The following is a 17,547-nucleotide window of genomic DNA, read 5'->3' on the forward strand; positions in this document are numbered from 1 at the left end:
TCTTTCAAGATACCAAAGGGAGTGTTAAGTAATTTACAATTTATAAGTTGCAAATTATTACTTATGATTTCTTTCACTACAATAAAAAGGTGCTGCCACATTTTTAGAAAAAAAAGACACTCGTAATGTTTTCTTTCTCAGTCCTTATCTCTGAGAAAAATCCATATCAAAATCCAGATAAACTCTAAAAAGAAATAAGTGTACCCTTGTTGCTCATTCCCACCAATTAACCAATTTAAACTGTTTATCACTTCAAATGCTGGCAGCTCCTGCAGTTTTTGTGTAGGAGGTCTTAGAAATTGTTGAGGGTTTGTTGAAGAACATGCATGGATAAACTTGCACCAGAGAGGCTCATATCTTAGGATAGTTTCTTGTTTCTCTCCAAAGGGTCGAACCAAAAAGAAACCTACTCCAATAAAGTATGAAGCTGGAGATCTTGTATGGGCAAAGTTCAACAGACGTCCATGGTGGCCCTGTAAAATTTGTCATGATCCAGTACTGGATACACATTCAAAAATGAAAGGTAATACATTTGGTATATTGCATAGATGAAGATTGAGGGCACAATCCTAACCCCTTATGTCAGTGCTTTCCAGCACCGATATAAGAGCAATACATCTCTGAGGTAAGAGAACAAACATTCCCTTACTTTGAGGAGGCCTCCGTGAGTGACAGCCAATTGCAGGATGCAGCACATGTCCCATTGGCTTCGCTATACCAGTGCTGGAAAGCATTGACTTAAGGGGTTAGGATTGCGTCCTTAATGCTCTGCATTGGAGATGATATTCTGGGGTCTATATTATTAATTGTTAATCTTGTTGAATAGCTGTATTTTCCATACATAGCATTTTTCTACTGGTCAAAGTGTTGATTAGGATGTCCATGAGCAAGTGAAAGGGCAGTATTAGAAATTGCAAGGCACAATCTTGAGCAGATTTACAGAAAAATAAATCCCATTGATTTCAGTGGGACTCCTTGCTTGGTAATATGTTCAGGTTATAGCCTTAAAGTACTAGATATAGGGTGATAGAGATTCTGGAATTCTCTACATTCTTGTTTTGCAGAATGGTCAAGAGAAAGGTGTTGTTAGAAATTCAGTCATGAGCTTGATAAAGGAGAACAATGCATATTTGTGCAGCAAAATAGTCAATGGTAGAAGAACAATGTGAAAAGTTTATATGTGGTTGACAGGAAAGAACAAGTACAAGAGGACTGGTTCAAGTACAGTGAGCAAGATATTATGGAGAGCAAGGATCAGGAAAGTAAATGTTCAAGGAGGCACACTGATGCAGTGAATTTACTCTCTTATTTTTTCAGTTTATTTTAAATATATATATATATATATATCTTCTCTAAGCAGATTAGTATTTTTATTTAAAGCCATTGCCTTTCAGGAGCTCATAAAAATCATACTTGCAAGTTGTTGCAAATGTACTTTATGGCTAGCACCAGCACAACACTACATTAGGTTTCGTCTGTTAGTTAGGAGACAAGGAGGTTCATGTATTTCCGTTTAATTTTACCCTCTTGTGCAAAATGCTAATCTGGTTTTTATTTCAATAGTTTCAAATCGCAGACCATATCGGGAGTACTATGTGGAAGCCTTAGGAGAGCCATCTGAAAGAGCCTGGGTTGTAGGAAAAGCTATTGTAGTCTTTGAAGGAAGACATCAATTTGAAGAACTCCCTGTCCTTCGGAGAAGAGGGAAGCAAAAAGAAAAAGGCTATAGGCACAAGGTAAAGCTCCTATAGTCTTGTATTTTGTACTTGGTTCTTCCCACTCAAGTACAAAGCATAGAGCATGATCTAGCTGAAGTTAAGCATCTTTTCGCCCCATTTATTTTATTGAAGAGATTTAAGCGCATACTTAATTACAAGCAATGGGATGTCCATGTACTTAGCTTTGGCTGGTTTATGTCCATAATATTTTGAAACTGCTCTGAGAGGGTGTGTAATGTGACTGTTGTGATTCAGGATTTTGAAGTGGCTCATAAAGGAATGTCTTATGCATTGTCCTGTTCATGTCCTACGTTCATTGTCCTGCCTGGGATAGGTAGGGGAGCAAGTCAGGATAAGGCCAGCAAACTGAACTACAACTCTGAGAACGTGTCATAGTGTTAGGGATGGAGAACCTTTTGCACTTAGAAAGACAAATGGGGCATAAGATGGGTAGGGCTGGTGAACTATTGCAAAATTCTAGGCATCAGCTCAAATTCTTTTACAAGCTGGTATCACATTTTTTAGATGCTAGCACTGCATTAATATTTCCGGTTCCAAAATGGTCACCTACAATATGCAGGCTGACCAAGTTTTTGAGGCTGTTCCAGTCTGGATGACTGAAAGCATCAGAATTCAGTGCCATAGCATCCGGTGTTGAAATTGTTAGGATCATTTGACATGATTCCCATGTGCTGGCTGCCACTTTGCAAAGGAAGATACTCTTATCTGTCTGTGTGATATCCTTTTGCATGCCATATGTATTTATTTCATAACTTCTTTCTCTCTCTCTCTCTTTTAATTTGAAGGTTCCCAAGAGATACATGGCTAAATGGGAGATCAGTGTCGGTCTTACAAATGAATATCATAAGCAGAATGGTACTCCGAAATGCTCCCCGTCTTCTAGCAAATCAGACTGTGAGAAGGATATGGATTTAATGGGCTCTTGTATAAAGAGCTCCTTAAATGAGCCAAAGAGGCAAATAAATGGATGTTTGAAATCACTGGCTTTGGACTTCAAAAATATGAACAATGAGAAGGGAAAGACATTCACTAAATCACGAATGAAGAAGAGCTCTGACTCCAGGAGGAGGAATAGAGTAAGAAAAAGTAGCACCAAACTGGAGATATCCAAGAGAGAAGGAGGGGGGAAAGGGCCAGTAAGCAAAGTTAAGAATATGATTGCTGAAGATCTCCCAGATAAGCAGGCATCTCATGAACTTTGTAGGATAGCAGAGAGCCTAATGGGATCTAAAGGCACAGTGGAAAACTACTTGCTCTCTTCTTTTGGAGAGAGACAATTTGAAAAGAAACCTATGAAAGCAGAGTATGAGCTCTCAAATGGACGCAGTGAACAGGGAATGCTCCAGGTGGACCTGAAGAAAAAGAAGAACCCAGCAGGCTTTATATGCAGTTCAAAATTACAACAGCACTATTCTGCAGCTGATGCTGAAACCAAGAGGAAGCACATGGATTCCGATTCATCAGTCAGTGGTACCAGTGATCTAGACCCCCTTGACCAAAGTATAGCATCGGCAGCCTATGGTGTCCTGAAAAATGGTGATTCTGTAAATAAAAGAAGAAAAAAGCTGTCTTCAGGGCAAAGAAATGTTAAACATTCTGCATATGTCTCAAAAAGCAGCAATAGAAGTCACAAATCTTTGGAAGGCTCTCGAGATAGGAATTCCAATGTTGAAGCAGGAGGTGAGGAATTCCATGAGCCATCTATTGCAGCTGAGGTGGCTTCTGTTTACAAAAACGACAATCTAACCCTTGTAGATAAGCACACTACACTCCAAAGTAAGGGGTTTACAAATCAACTGTATACAAAACAGTCTCAGTTCAGAAGTATAAAATGCAAGCATAAAGGAACTGCTGCTGTGACAGAGTCTTCTCTTAAGGAAGATGAATGTAGCCCCAGCTGCTGCTTTTCTGCTACCAAAGGTTCTTCTGGGTCTCGGTTAGATACACCTCCCAAAAGCGGGCTGGTTGATGATCGCACACTGCCAAACAGCACAAATGAGAAATCCCATGATTCTGCTGAAATAGAAACGGCAGTTGTGAAGCATGTGCTTTCAGAACTGAAGGAGCTGTCTTACAGGTCCATGAATGATGAAGTGAAAGACAGTGGGCCACCTAAGACCACCATGCCCTTACTCTTTTCATCTGTCTCTGGGCAGAATCATTTGCCTATTGAACCTGATTATAAATTCAGCACCTTATTAATGCTGTTGAAAGATATGCATGATAGTAAGACAAAAGAGAAACAGATAATGACTACTCAGAACATAATCTCTTATAGGAGTTCTAACAGCGGCAATAGTTCTGGAAGTAACACTTCGAGTGATTTGACATCTTTGTCTACAGTGGGAACTGCTCATAAATTAGAAAAAAATCGAGATAGTATTCAAGAACCAGAGTGTCAGAAACCCAAAGAAGGTCAGTCCTCTTTTTCACATGGTGTCGCAACAAACTTGATCCGTCCTGGTGCTAACAAAAGGGAACTCACAAATTCTACTGTTTCTGGTACAAACTGCACCGCAAGGCGCAGCTGTCCAAAATCTAAGCAGCTATCCAGAATAGTAGCTAATGCAACATCAAAGAGCAAGTCACTAAACCGGTTATCCAGTGCAGCTGACAGTGTACCCTACCAGCGTAGAGCTACTCAAGGCTCAGTTGATAGTCCTCTAGACAATGGAAAGGAAGATATTGCAAGGAAAGTGTCTCGGGAGTTGATGGGACACTCCCTTGATGAAGACTCTGCAAGTTCCTCTGATGACAGTTTAGTTCGTATAAGAATGAAGTCAGAATCTGATAAAAAGAGAGAGAGCTACAGCTCCTTTGAAAATGGGGAGTGCCTAGAGTTGGATTCAGGACTGACTAGAGAAGGCTCCTTGGGTGATGAGCCTAAAGATGTAAGCCACGTAGCACCCAAAAAGCGATGGCAGCGTTTTAACCAAAGCAGTGCTAAAGCTGGTAAGCGCATCAGTAGATCTAGGGAAGTGGACCACTTATGTCCCTTTTGGCCTTTGCCAAATGAAACAAGTGTTGGAATACAGGCCTCTTAACCTTTCAAAGGTGATTCAGAGAGGCAGGAGAATCTGTGAGAAGCCTGCCAGGTTTGACAACATTTCACTGTGTATGATAAATGAAATAAAAAGAGAGTTCATACAAAACTGGAACTTATCAGTTTGGGGCTCTCCAGTTTAAACTTGCTATACAAAGTAAGGGATTTTTAAAAATTTAAAAAAATCCAAGAGATGCCAGTAGTAAACCTGTGTCTGGACTGTATCACTTCTGATTGCTGGTGTAGGCTTTATGAGGGAATATTTCATGCAAAGAAAAAGATTCCTTTACACAGAAAGCTGGCACATGGGGGAAATTGCAAGGATGGCACACTCCTCTCCAACATGTGATTTTCTTTGTGCTAGGAATTTTGTTTGTATGAGAAGCGTTCTAGCATGTGAACTATCACTTGCAGTTTAAAGTGGTATGGCTCAGAAACTTTTCATCTGCTGCTTGTGTGAATGATGCCTTAGAAGGTCCAGTTGTTACTGCTAGGATACTTTGACAGTGTGTGAAAACAAAAGTTTAGATAAGAGACCATTCTGTTTGGGTTTGTTTGATTTTTGTCATGACTTGCAAAAAATGAAGCAAAATCTTAGTTTATAGTGTTTATTCTTACTACAGTTTTCATCATCTATAGGGCTGAATTCAGGTTTGCTTCTGTTCTTTTTTTTAGGTTCATAAAAATAAGTGATGATTTGAAAATACATGTATTTGGTTTTCCCATGCCTTTTGCAGAAGCTTTATTTACACATTAAACCATAGTGTATTTCAGGTCCAGCATGAAAGCAGTATGTGCTGCTCGGTGCTGAAAGAGACTCATGAAAAGGAAATTTGGGGATGCTTCATACTGTAGTCTTGCAGAGAACTAGATTGCTCAAGTTCTATTCAAGTCAGTGAGAGCATCTTATAGTCGGTTCTACACATAAGGTGGTAGAGCAAATGATATTCCTTTTAGACCATGGGTGCCCAAACTTTTTGGCAGGAGGGTCACACCATCTCTCTGACACTGTGTCAGAGACCGGGGGGAAAATAATTAATTTAGATTTGAATAAATTTTACATACATGAATATATTAGAACTGAAACTTATATTAATGAATGAAGGTCTCGCAATAGCTTAAGGCCAACAAAAGGTCTTGCACAAAGTGAGGCCAGCCTTTCCTTTGCTGCGGCTGCTTCACAAATGTCAAACAGCAAGCAGTGGAGGGAGCCCTCAGTCTGCAGCTCTTGCAAGTGGTCAAACAGTCACCCTCATGCTGAGAGCAGTAGCATTGGGTCATGTCTCTGGAGGACCAGAGGCTCATTGGAGACTGGGGGCTTCCTGTGGGCTGCAAATGGTCCCTGGGCCGGGGTTTGAGTAACCCTGCTTCAGACTTCAGGTGATAGATCGCATTTCTGAATGCTCCCATATAGAAATGAAAATCCCTGCAAGTAACGTTAGATGCTGCCTTCTCCTGTTTCAGACCATTGTCCATCCAGCTCAGTATTGTCAACACCAAATGGCAGTGGTTTTCCAGACAGGAATCTTTCTACTGGAGATGCAGGTGAACCTGAACCTTTTGCATGTGAAACTGATCCTATTCCACTGAGCTGTGGCCCCTAGAACATTTCTCCTTGATTTTTTTAAGTTATTGTATGGGAACATTCATGCTGTATGACTCACAACCCAATCCTGAGTTGCCCAGGTCACACAGCTGTAGCGGCACCATAAACGGCTCCCGCTGCATCTTGTGCTCCTCAACCTGCTGCGGGCAGCGCCTCAGGAGAAGGGGACTTTCGTCCCCTTCTCCCAGGTAAGGGAAGCAGCCCCACAATGGGGCTACTCACTTTGGTAAGGTAAAGGCGTTCTTGTCGGGTGCCGAGCCCCATACGAATGTCGGGGATCCAGTGGAGCAGAGCTCCACGGGACCCGCCTCCCTCCCTCCCCTGGCACACCTCCCGCCCACCCTTTCTCCACCTCCCATCTCCCTGTCACGCCTCCTCTCCACCCTCTCTCTGCCCTCTGCCTGCCTCCCCTCTCCCCAGAATGCCTCCTCCCTGCCCCCGCTTACTGTGCCACAGCTCGGCGGTCCGTGAGACTGCCAAGCAGTGGACGGGTGCCCGCCTGGTGCTAGCCCAGAGCCGGCCAGTGCTGGCCTAGCATGGGTGCTGGCCCGGCGGTAAGCCTTACAGATGTTTGTGGCTGTGCTTCGGTGGAAAGCCGGAGTGCTGAGCTAAGGATTGGGCTCTCAGTAAGCTACTGACATAAACTGGAATAATTTTAAATTATTATTTAAATTTTAATTATTAAATTTTACAGAATTTTATTCTGTAGTTTTGTAGTAATTTTATTCTGTAGTAATGCTTTGTTGGTATTTTTTGATCAGTAATTATTCTGAGGATGGCACCATACATTAGTTGGTATATTAATTCCCCAAAAGGGAAGGGGCCAGTCAGTGCACCTCTGCCTTTGTGAAAGAGAGGCTGACAGACACATAAAAATGGTGTAGCACAAAATTTATGAGACAAAAGCACTTGGTGCTACTTGATGTTACTTTGTGTTCACTTACAAAACATAAAGTTCCCACCTTAGTAGCTCCCTCTCAAGTTTAATAATATCCTTTCTATGTATATAATATTGTACCATATTTTGAAAATAGACAGCATGTTTTGAAGAATGGACATATTGATCAAGAATATTAATAGAAATTAGTCAGTTGTAAATACGTTGCAGGACAAGCGTAAATGAATTTTAAAAGCCTTTTTTTCTGTGGGAGACAAAAGCCCAATTTGGATGTAATGGAAAAGCATGGTTTCTTATTATGTAACTGGCATTGTCTGTTTTGTGCACAAGAGAAGCATAGGGAAAGCTTTTACTTGGACTTAAATACAGTTATGCAATACATGCAATCTTAAAGAACTATAATTTATTTCATCCTGTAAGACTACAGTTTGATCCTGGTTTGCTTTCCCTAACTATAGTTGGAAGTAAGCTCCAGTTATCTGAGGTCATAAGTAATGCAGAACTATGGTTTATTTCAAAGCAAAAGTAAAGCTCCTTCCCCCCAATACAAGAAAGAAATGGAGGGAGGAATGTGTAAACCTGTTGAGTTGCAGAGGCTTTTTACTGTAGCAGAAAATCATGGTTTTCTGTTGCGTCTGAACAAAAACAGGAGGGTTCCTTTGGAAAAGACACAAATTCTGCTTTATTTGTTTTTTGTTTGTTTTGGCCATGGTCAAGCACACGTGTATGTGGGCTTATCAGCTTCCCAGTTCTATAAGCAGCTGTCTCCCAAGGTTGAGGAACCTTCCTGAAAGGGCTCTATGAAGTGCAAAGGATTATAGCTAGAAAGAAAAATTGGCAATAGGCACCCTAGTTCTCATAAATTGCTGATGAGATGGAGCCTTGCATGATGGAACCTCCCCTTGCTCCCTCAAAATCTTCACCTAGAACAGTGGTACTCAAACTGATGGGTCGTGACCCACCAACCCGTATAACATGGCCCCTTTCCCTTTAAGGGGCAGGGGGAAAGCAGCAGTGTGATCCCCAGGATCGCTTTGCTGCAGGAGCAGGGGTGTTTTTTTTTTAACCTCTTGCCAGGGTCCAAGGGGTGTGGGGAGCCTCACAGAGCTCTCTGCAGGGCTCCCCTCAGCTTGTAAACAGTGAAAGTTGTGATCGCAATCCATTTCTTGCAATCACAAAACCGGAAGTGGGTCACGATCACAAGTTTCAGAATAACCTGGAGAGGCAAAAAAAGCACCAAGGGAAACCGGAAATGATTTTTTTTGCCTTTTAAGACCTGGAGAAGCCTCAGGAAACCGGAAACATTGGGAAACTAGAGTCGCATTTTTCCACTTCTCTGAAGGGGACCAGAGTACAGCTCTGGTCCCCTTCGGAGAGGTTCATGGGGTAAAGATCACGGATTTGAATATCTGCGAAATTCAGTATCAGTGGGGGGTCCAAGAATGGATCCTCCACAGATACTGAGGCCCTATCTATGAAAGATAATTCTGTCAGGAAAGCCCCCACCTACAGTTTAAGGAGTACAGTCAAGAAATACATTTACCACTTTATTTTTTATTTGTAAGAACAAGGCTTCTGTCCAAGCCGCCTCCATATGAATTGCCAGAACATCCTGTATTACAAGTTGAGTATTCCTTATCTGAAATGCTCCAAAATCCAAAACTGTATTTACACCATTATTTTTTCACTGTATTAATGTACTGTATTAATGGTATGTCTTTTTTTTTTTTTTTAATGTTAAGTATTTAGGTGTGACTAACAGCCCAGTCCTAACCTCCACTGGAACAGTATGGCTCTATGGCCTGTGCCATATCCAGCACAGGTTAGGAGGTGGCTGGACAGTAACTTGGGGTAAGGGGATATTTTTATCCTTACCCCATGTCGATTCCCAGCCACCCCTATGGGGCTACTTAGATCTGCGCCAGAAAAATTGTTGGAGCAAATCCAAATAGCCCACGTAAGGCTGTAGGGACTAGGAGTGAGGGTTTGGATATGGCATCCTTCCACCTGTCATGGTCCCAGGACTGATCCCCTTCTATCCCACCTTCCCCCCACTGAAAAACCCATCTCCATTTGGCTCTCCCACCACTCTCTTCCACCTCCTACGTTGACCTGCCTGGGCGTGCACAAACATACCCCTTCCGATCTGCGCCAGGGCTGGATCTGGCATTAGTAGGCCGGCACATGTCCTTGCACCAGTTCAGATGGCTCAAGAGTAGTCGTGAAAGTGCTTTATGGCACATTTGCAACACTCCTGGACCGGTGCAGGGGCCTGCGCCAGCCTAACTGAAAGTTAGGATTCTGCTCTAAGGCTGAAATCCTATCCACATTTACCTGGAAGTTAGCCAATTGACTATAATGTGGCTTACTTCTAAGTAGCCATGCATAGGATTTGGCTCTAATAACATATTGTTTATGTTATCAGTAGCATATCAATTCAGAATCAGGAATGATGGTGATGCCAAACAACTACAGATTGTTCATGTGGGTGGCTGAGATAGTGATGTCTTGGCTTTCTGTTGGTTCAGTGTACACATACCTTGTTTCCTGCACGAAATTATTTTAAATACAGGTTAAGTCATTATTTGTAAGGGTTCAGTTCCCAGAACTCACATGGATGGCAAAAATTGCATTAAAGCAAATCCATTTAAAAAACAATGTCCCTTTGCTAGGTGATTTAAAAACAGTGTCGCTGACCTTTGTGATGTAAGACAGAGGGCGCAATCCTAACCCCTTATGTCAGTGCTTTCCAGCATTGACATAAGGGCAATGCAGCTCTGAGGTAAGGGAACAAACATTCCTTTACTTTGAGAAGGCCTCCATGAGTGACATCCAACTACAGGATGCAGCACATGTCCCATTGGTACCACTATGCCAGTGCCGGAAAGCACTGACATAAGGGGTTAGGATTGTGCCCAGAGTCATTAAGCAGACAATCCATCAGTCTCTCTCCAGGCGCTCAGAAAGGCTTCACTCCGAGCCAGCAACCCCTCCCTTCACCCAGAGCAAAGTAATTATCTTTCTTTTATGTGCTCAGGCGGAAGGGAGGGAGCTTGGCTTGGACTGAAGCTGTTCTAAGTGCCTGGAGAGAGAATGATGGATTATCAACCAACTGCCCTCTCTCACATTAACAAGGCTATTGTTAAACGACTGTTTCCCTTCAATAAGAAAAGCAGTTTTTTAAACTGTGATTTAAAAGGGATGCATTTTTCCCCTTTTCCAGGGATCAGCACATTCCTTCTCATTTGCAGGGGCCATTCGTGTTGAGTCAAATCCACGTATAAAAATATCAGTGTATAACAAGGTTGGACCTGTATTGTATAAAATTACCTTCAGGCTATGTGTATAAGATGTATATGATACGTAAATGAATTCTATGTTTAGATGTGGGTCCCATCCAAAATTTCTCATTATGCATAGGCAAATATTTCAAAATCCAAAAAAACTTGAAACACTTCTGGTTCCAAGCTTTTCGAATAAGGGATATTCAAACTGTATTGCATTATGCTTTCACCTGTTAGACACTCCTCTTTTGAGACACACTTGTGGCTAGGCTTTATGTTGTTAGAATATCCATACATTAATAAGTAGTTTACTTACATATTAAGAGTTGGTTGAAAAATAATTAGCTTCCTTTCACAAACTATATACTAACAAGTCTTCTGAAGGATCCAACTAGGTTAATAGAATTCGATTTCTAGGCTTCTTAGGTCAGTGCATTCTGGGGCAAACCTAGAAGAAGTAAGGAACCTCTATGTGACCTGGAAATGGGTCTTTCAGTGCTAAAAAATGCACCTCAGGCTTGGAAATGGCACAGTTTGGTTGTGAAACAGTAGGAGCCCCAATTTTCATGCTCTTTTTGTTTTTAAAGACATTTAAACTTGGACCCCGGTATCCACTGGCATTTGCAGCAAGTCAAATCATCCACGGATACTGGCGTCTGACTGTATCAGGTTTCTTAGGCTATATGAGTTCATGACTAAGAAGGTACTGGAACCAGAGATTTTCTCACTTAAATATAGCATTCTTAGGCCACAATCCTATTCACATTTACTTGAAAGTTGGCCCCATTGACTATAATGAGACTTACTTCTGAGTATATGTGCATAAAATTGGGCTCTTTGTGTAGAATGGAAGAGAAATATATCTATTTCTCTAAAAATATTGTATATAAACATTAACCCAGTTTGGACATCAGAGCCAAACCATAGTTTGGCTAGCAAAGATGTAACCAAGGGTGGAGGAGGGGTGGAATGCAGCACCAGGACCTCTTCTAAAGCAGGAGCAAGTTTCTACCAGTTTCAGCAAGCAAGAGGCAAACAGATATTTCCTAGGAGCACAAGCTCCTGGTTGCTCTCTCCTGGGCTGTAGATAGTTGATGGATAGGTGAAGAGAGTGGGGTTAATGAATGGAAAGAGGAGAGAAGATAAAGTTGGATCATGCCTCCCCCAGGAAGGAAGTGAAGGTTTGTTGTCTACATTGATTTAATTGAATGAAATGGCTCAGGAGTCATGGATGGTGGAAGGAAGTGGAACTTAACTCTGAGTAAACATGTATTGGATTGCATTCTTACATTCATTGGGGATATATATTTTACCCATCTTCAGTTTTTGTACATCTGTGTTAAACTATTGCAGCTCACACCAAAAGTCTAGGCTGAAATCTACTTCATTTAAGGATGTTGCCTAACAAATTTCAACGTAGAGTTTAAGAAATACTCTAATGAAGAAATGTAAAATAGACCTTTTTTGTTGTATGGCCTTAGGGCCAAATCCTATCCAACTTTCAAGCATTAACGCAACCATGCCAACGAGGCCTGCGCTGCATCCTGCGGTGGAGAGGCAGTCACAGAGGCCTTCTCAAGGTAAGGGAACAAAAGTTCCCTTATGTTGGGACTGCATCGGTGCTGGAAAGTTGGATAGGATTGGGCCCTTATTGGGGCATGATTATGGAGAAGTCTTCCCTGTGCTTCAAAATTTACCACTACATCACTGACAATTGGTGCTATGCCTTGGGTTTTTGGTGTTCCCTCCCCCTTCTTCCCCCATGTCATGACAGACTCAGCAAGTCTCTGGTATGAACAAACAAGTGGTTTATCTTAATATCCAATTCAGGCAAACTGTGGTTTGTATAAACTACAGTTGACCTAGCTTAAACTGGTTTCCAGTTCTAATTCATAGGCAAAATACAGGTCCAGACTATTTATACACAGATTTGACTCAACACGAATAACCACTGCAAATGAGAAGGAATGTGCTGATCCCTGGAGAAGGGGAAAAATGTATCCCTTTAAAATCGCAGTTTAAAAAACTGAACAGTCCTTTAACAATAGCCTCCTTAATGAGAGGGGGGGCAGCTGGCTGACAATCCATCAATCCTTCTCTCTCCAGCAGACCCTTCCCTTCCCCCTGATTGATGGATTGTCTTCTTAATGACTCTTATCTTACATCACAAAGGTCAGCAAGGCTGTTTTTAAATCACCTGAGCAAAGAAAGTTTGTTTTTTAAATTGATTTGCTATAGTGCATTTTTTGCCATCCACATGAGTGCTTGGAATGGAACCCACACAAATTATGAGGCTCAACCTGTATAGTATGCACAAACCAAGCAGTGCAAGAATGAGAACAAATCCTATTCAAGATGACTAATGGCCCAGTCCTATGAATGTGGGTTGCTGCTGGAATTAGTGCTCCAGCAGCAGAACCCACTTTCTGGGCTGTAATAAATAGTCGTTTGTGCAATGAGGGGGGAAATTTTGTGGACTGCTTCATGTAAGGTTTGCTACTCCTGCAGTTACATAGCAGCAGGAATCTATGCCTCAGTAAATCATCTGAACTGGGTCAGTGTGTCTTACAGGTCCTAAAGGTCCCTTGAGCTGGTGCAGGCCTCCCTGTGCTGGATCTGAGTGTCGCAAACATGCCAAAAGGCATGTTTGCACCAACTTGAGAGCCAGCTGGGCTAGTGCAGAGGTCCAGATACTGACCCTTCGCTGGTTGGCATAGCTAATTGCGCTAGGTAGTGAAGGGGGTGGGAGAGGGTTGTGGAAGTGGAACAGAGGCAGGGAGGGGCATTTTTGGGCTGGGAATCGGACCCTGGAAAGGGTGATATTGGCTGTGGCAGCAACTGCTGCCTCTTAACCCCTCCCTTGGCCAAACTAGCATTGCTCCAGTCTTCCTAGATTTGTACCAGCTATACAGCTGGTGCATGTTCAAGAAACCCCATAGGGACTGCTGGGGCTTAACTCATGGTAAGGGGAAATATATCCCCTAGCCTCCATATGCCTCCCAACCTGCTTAGGATACAGCACAGCCTGGCTGTACTGGTGCAGGTTAAGATAATGCTGTGAATACCATATTAGCACATCTATGTCATTCTTCAGCTTGTGAAGTAGATCATTAGAAAACCTCAAGATTTTAGGTTCACTGTTTCAAAATCAAGGAAAGGACTATTCTGTGGATGGGAATATTTTTGCGGTGGGCACTAGCACTACTTCAAAAGTAGTTTAACTACAATTATCTGAAAGTAGTTTTAACTCCATTTTAGTAAAAGTAACGAGCTGCAGGAAGCTGGACTAGATGGGCCTATGGCCTGATCTTGACAACAAATGTGTTGTTAAACAGCATAAACATTTCCTTTACTCAGATATTCTTTACTGTAAGTAGACAAAGCAGGCCTGTCAATGGAAAACTTCAGGCCTTTCCTCACCTCTGGTGCAGTTGCTGTCCTCTCATCCAGGCTAAATTGCCATAGTATTCTGAGTATAGCCAGCCCTTTTAGAAATGCTACCCCCCCCCCAAGCATGCTCCTAGCAGCTGAAGAAGAAACAAGAAGCATCAGATGAGTAGAAGGAGTATTGCTTTTGAACCAGTAGAGAATAATAATATTAACAATAACAACAACTGTGCTCTTCAGACTTTTACGAATGTCTCTTGTTAGAGGCATTGGAGAACAGTGCGACGACAGCAACTACACAAGGCTGTCATGAAGGATTCCGTTCCAGCCTTTCTGCTGTTCTCAGAAGACTAACTCTGAAGGTGTTTTTCCTTTTTCTCAGGGTCCCATTCAGAGAAGAAACGCCTTAGAAAGCCAAGTAAGCGACTTTTGGAGTATGCCGAAGAATATGATCACATATTTGCACCTAAGAAAAAAAAGAGGAGGCAAGAATCATTTAGGAAGGTGAGTGTAACTGCTGCATGATTGAAAGGGGGGGAGTATTTCTAAGTAACTTTTTCAAAATTTATGTGACTGTTTTAGAAATTAAGGAATCGGCAAAGCCTATGTGGATGCACAAAGGCTGGAGGTGCCCATTTTCCTTCCAGGCTGCTCTGGGGACTGCCCCAGGATGCTGCTTGTCAGGGGATTCAAAAAGTGGCAGTAGTAAAAAAGGACCTGAGACATGCCCCTTGTATGCTGAGAACAAGTCCAGCCTGTGTTCTGCCACAGTCCCAATCCAAGCCTCACTTATGCCCACTCTAAGCTAATTAGCTCCCCTTTCACTCCCCAAAAATGACCCCAGTTCTCTACAGCAGTACTGCTAGACTCCACCACCAGGGTAGCTTGCCTGTTTAAACTGCAGGGACCCCTCCTCCCAGTTCCTAAGGCAGCAGTCCTTCCAGGTATAGCAGCACACCTCAACTCTCCAGCACTCCACAGCCTGTTTGAGTAGTCCATTAGTCAGTCTGTTAGTCAGTGAACCAGATAGTCAGTCCAAAAAGTCCAATAAGTCGTTAGCCAGTCCGTTGGTTGGTCAGCAGAGTCATGGGTCAGTCCATGCATCAATAGCCAGTCAGTCAATTAGCCAGAAGGTCAGTCCACAAGGCAGAGTCATAAGTTACCAGTCCAATAGGTTTGTTAGTCACAAAGTCAGTCCTGCTAGTTAATCAGCAAGCAAGTCTCCTTCCACCACTCTCTCTCCACTACAACCCACAAACCCTTCCTGCCTCAGGTGCTCCTTTTATCCTTAGGGACCTCATTGCCTCTAGTGGCTGCAGCTGTGCAGCACACCCTTTGCTGAAAGCCCAGGCCTTAACTCTTAAAGGGGCCAATGCAGACACCACATTCTACCTCCTCACCAGATCTTCCGCGATTCCAATACAGCCTGTTAGGGAAGCAAAAAAGTATAAACAACTCAACACTCCCTTTTATATCCTTGAATCAGTTAGAGTTCTAATAAAAAAAAATGTTTCATTCCCTGGCAGAATCTTGTACTTTCGAACTTGATCACTTGCTCTATATATGGGCAAGATTTAGAGCACATGAACAGTAGCCAGAAAATAGCTGAAAATAGTTAATAGTTGTAGTAAAGCTTGAGCACATCATGTTTAGCATTCATGCTAGAGCAGTGTTTCCCAAACGTTAGGAGCTTGTGGACCACTGAGGCAAAAAATGGAGTTATTGTGAACCGTACTCCCCCTGCACACAAAAAAATACAATTAAATTTGTAATAATTAGAGAATACTTAATAGACTGATTATTTTGAGAGAAGATTTCTGGGTTGCTGCTTTTGTTGCCAGCTGTGGCTGCAGGTGGTCCGTTCTCTACTGTCTCTGATGGTTTGTGGGAAAGCATCTCTAATGCAAGTGCCCCCACCATGAACTACCAGAGATGGTGGAGAATGGACTACCCACAGCCACAACTGATACTTCGTTGACGGCTATAAGACAGTCTGTTCTCCAGTGGGATCTCCATGTCCGTCTTAGTCCTAACAAGTGGGTAGCTCCTCCCTCTCAGGTAGGTACACCAGTCTTTTGTTCCTCCTGAGGGGAGGAGCTGCCTGGACTCCCCAGATGGGCCTAGCCTTTCGGCGAAGCAGGACAGAGTTGGTTCAGCTCTGCTGAACCCCCCACTGGAGAACACAGGGAGGATAATTTTTTCTTTTTCCTTTTCCCCCCAGCTTTCCCTCTCCTCTCTCCAGCCTCTCAGCCTCTCTCCCGCCTGCTCTCGTGGGGGATTGCTTACTCGACAAGATGCTTGAAGTGATCAAAGGTGATCTCTTTTTTTGAGATCTCGCAGACCACTTCTCAGGGTCTCACCTTGGACCACAGGTTGGGAACCTGTTTGCTAGAGGGAGCTAGCTGTGATGATTTGAATTAGAACATCTGTCACTTTGAAAATATTTTTGCCTGAAATAAGCAAGTGGAAGGTTCTGTTGTGTTTCTTTAATATTTAATTTTTCCAACTTTTTTTAGTGAAAAGGTATGCACTTTGGGAAAAATGTTTTTTGTTGGCGTGAAGCCTTTTTTCACAATTTGAAAATTTTTGCTTTACTGATATGTATTCTTGGTTTTGGATGATCCAGGACTGCCATCAAGAACAGCGTCCTTGGACTTAACTGATTCCCACTAGCATCTAGTTAAACTCACCCGTGACAAGAAGTCATCAAACTGTTAGGTTCCCCAACCTGGCGCAGTAGCTCCCAATAAAGTGCATCAGGGTCAGGGAAATGAGTGACTTGATTTCATCATGTCGTTGGGTGAGATCAGCTAGATGTTACTGGGGATCAAGGGGACAGAACAACACATGAAGATGCTCTTCTGGTGGCAGCACTGTGACTTGCGTAACTACCAGTTTTAATTGAAATCTACTGTGTCTCTCTTCTTGTCTAACTTGATTTTTTTTTTAGTTTTACCTATTGCAAGAAAGCAGCTCTCTCCCTGAATGGTGATTTGTGCTCTTCATTAACTCTCTTTACCTGCCCAGATTTGACCATTATGCCTTTTCTATCTTTGTGTGACTGCTAATAGGCAAGTTCTCTAGACAAGTCTGAAATCAAAAAGGATTGCAGCATAATCAGCCAAGGGAAGAATAAACACCAGGGAAAGAAGCCTATGGAATCAGATTCACCTGCTTCTTCATCAAAAGAGACTCCTCCAGTCCTTGAAGCTGAGTGTTCACTTTTGGATGAACCTGACTCCCATTCCATGGAACCAAGATCTGAAATGCCAGTTTTGACCTTATTTTCACCAAATGCATTAGAAGCTGCTGCTACTTGTACTACACAGGGAGAGGAGCAATTAGTGAAATCAGGTAAGATGCGTAATTACTTGTATCTACATTAGTGATGGTGGTGGAAAGTAGTGCCAGTTTTTGCCTACGTATTAGTGGAAGGAAGTGCCAATTTCTGCCTACATGTTAGCCCTTTTCAGACATTACTAAGTAGAGTGAAGAACATGTGGGGGTGGGGGTTCAGCAGCACGCACACACCAGCAAGACCCACTCTGGCATTCCTGCCAAACATAAGTCAATCTTTGTCTGTTGTGACA

The 17,547-nt window shown here is 42.6% G+C and overlaps 1 protein-coding gene across 4 annotated transcripts in view; it reads left to right on the forward strand.

Moving 5' to 3' along the window:
• Positions 1-17,547, forward strand: part of NSD1 (nuclear receptor binding SET domain protein 1) — a 67,754-nt gene that overhangs the window by 21,808 nt on the left and 28,399 nt on the right. The window contains exons 3-8 of one of the 4 annotated variants that reach the window (XM_066613503.1): positions 388-523; positions 1,564-1,736; positions 2,525-4,154; positions 6,247-6,327; positions 14,340-14,461; positions 17,029-17,311. In XM_066613503.1, the coding sequence (XP_066469600.1) occupies positions 388-523; positions 1,564-1,736; positions 2,525-4,154; positions 6,247-6,327; positions 14,340-14,461; positions 17,029-17,311 (2,425 nt within the window). Of the gene's footprint in view, positions 1-387; positions 524-1,563; positions 1,737-2,524; positions 4,692-6,246; positions 6,328-14,339; positions 14,462-17,028; positions 17,312-17,547 lie in introns of those variants that run through there. The other 3 variants (XM_066613502.1, XM_066613504.1, XM_066613505.1) reach the window with 3 other exon arrangements.

Source organism: Tiliqua scincoides, chromosome 2 (assembly GCF_035046505.1).
Source record: "Tiliqua scincoides isolate rTilSci1 chromosome 2, rTilSci1.hap2, whole genome shotgun sequence".
Lineage (NCBI taxonomy): Eukaryota > Metazoa > Chordata > Lepidosauria > Squamata > Scincidae > Tiliqua > Tiliqua scincoides.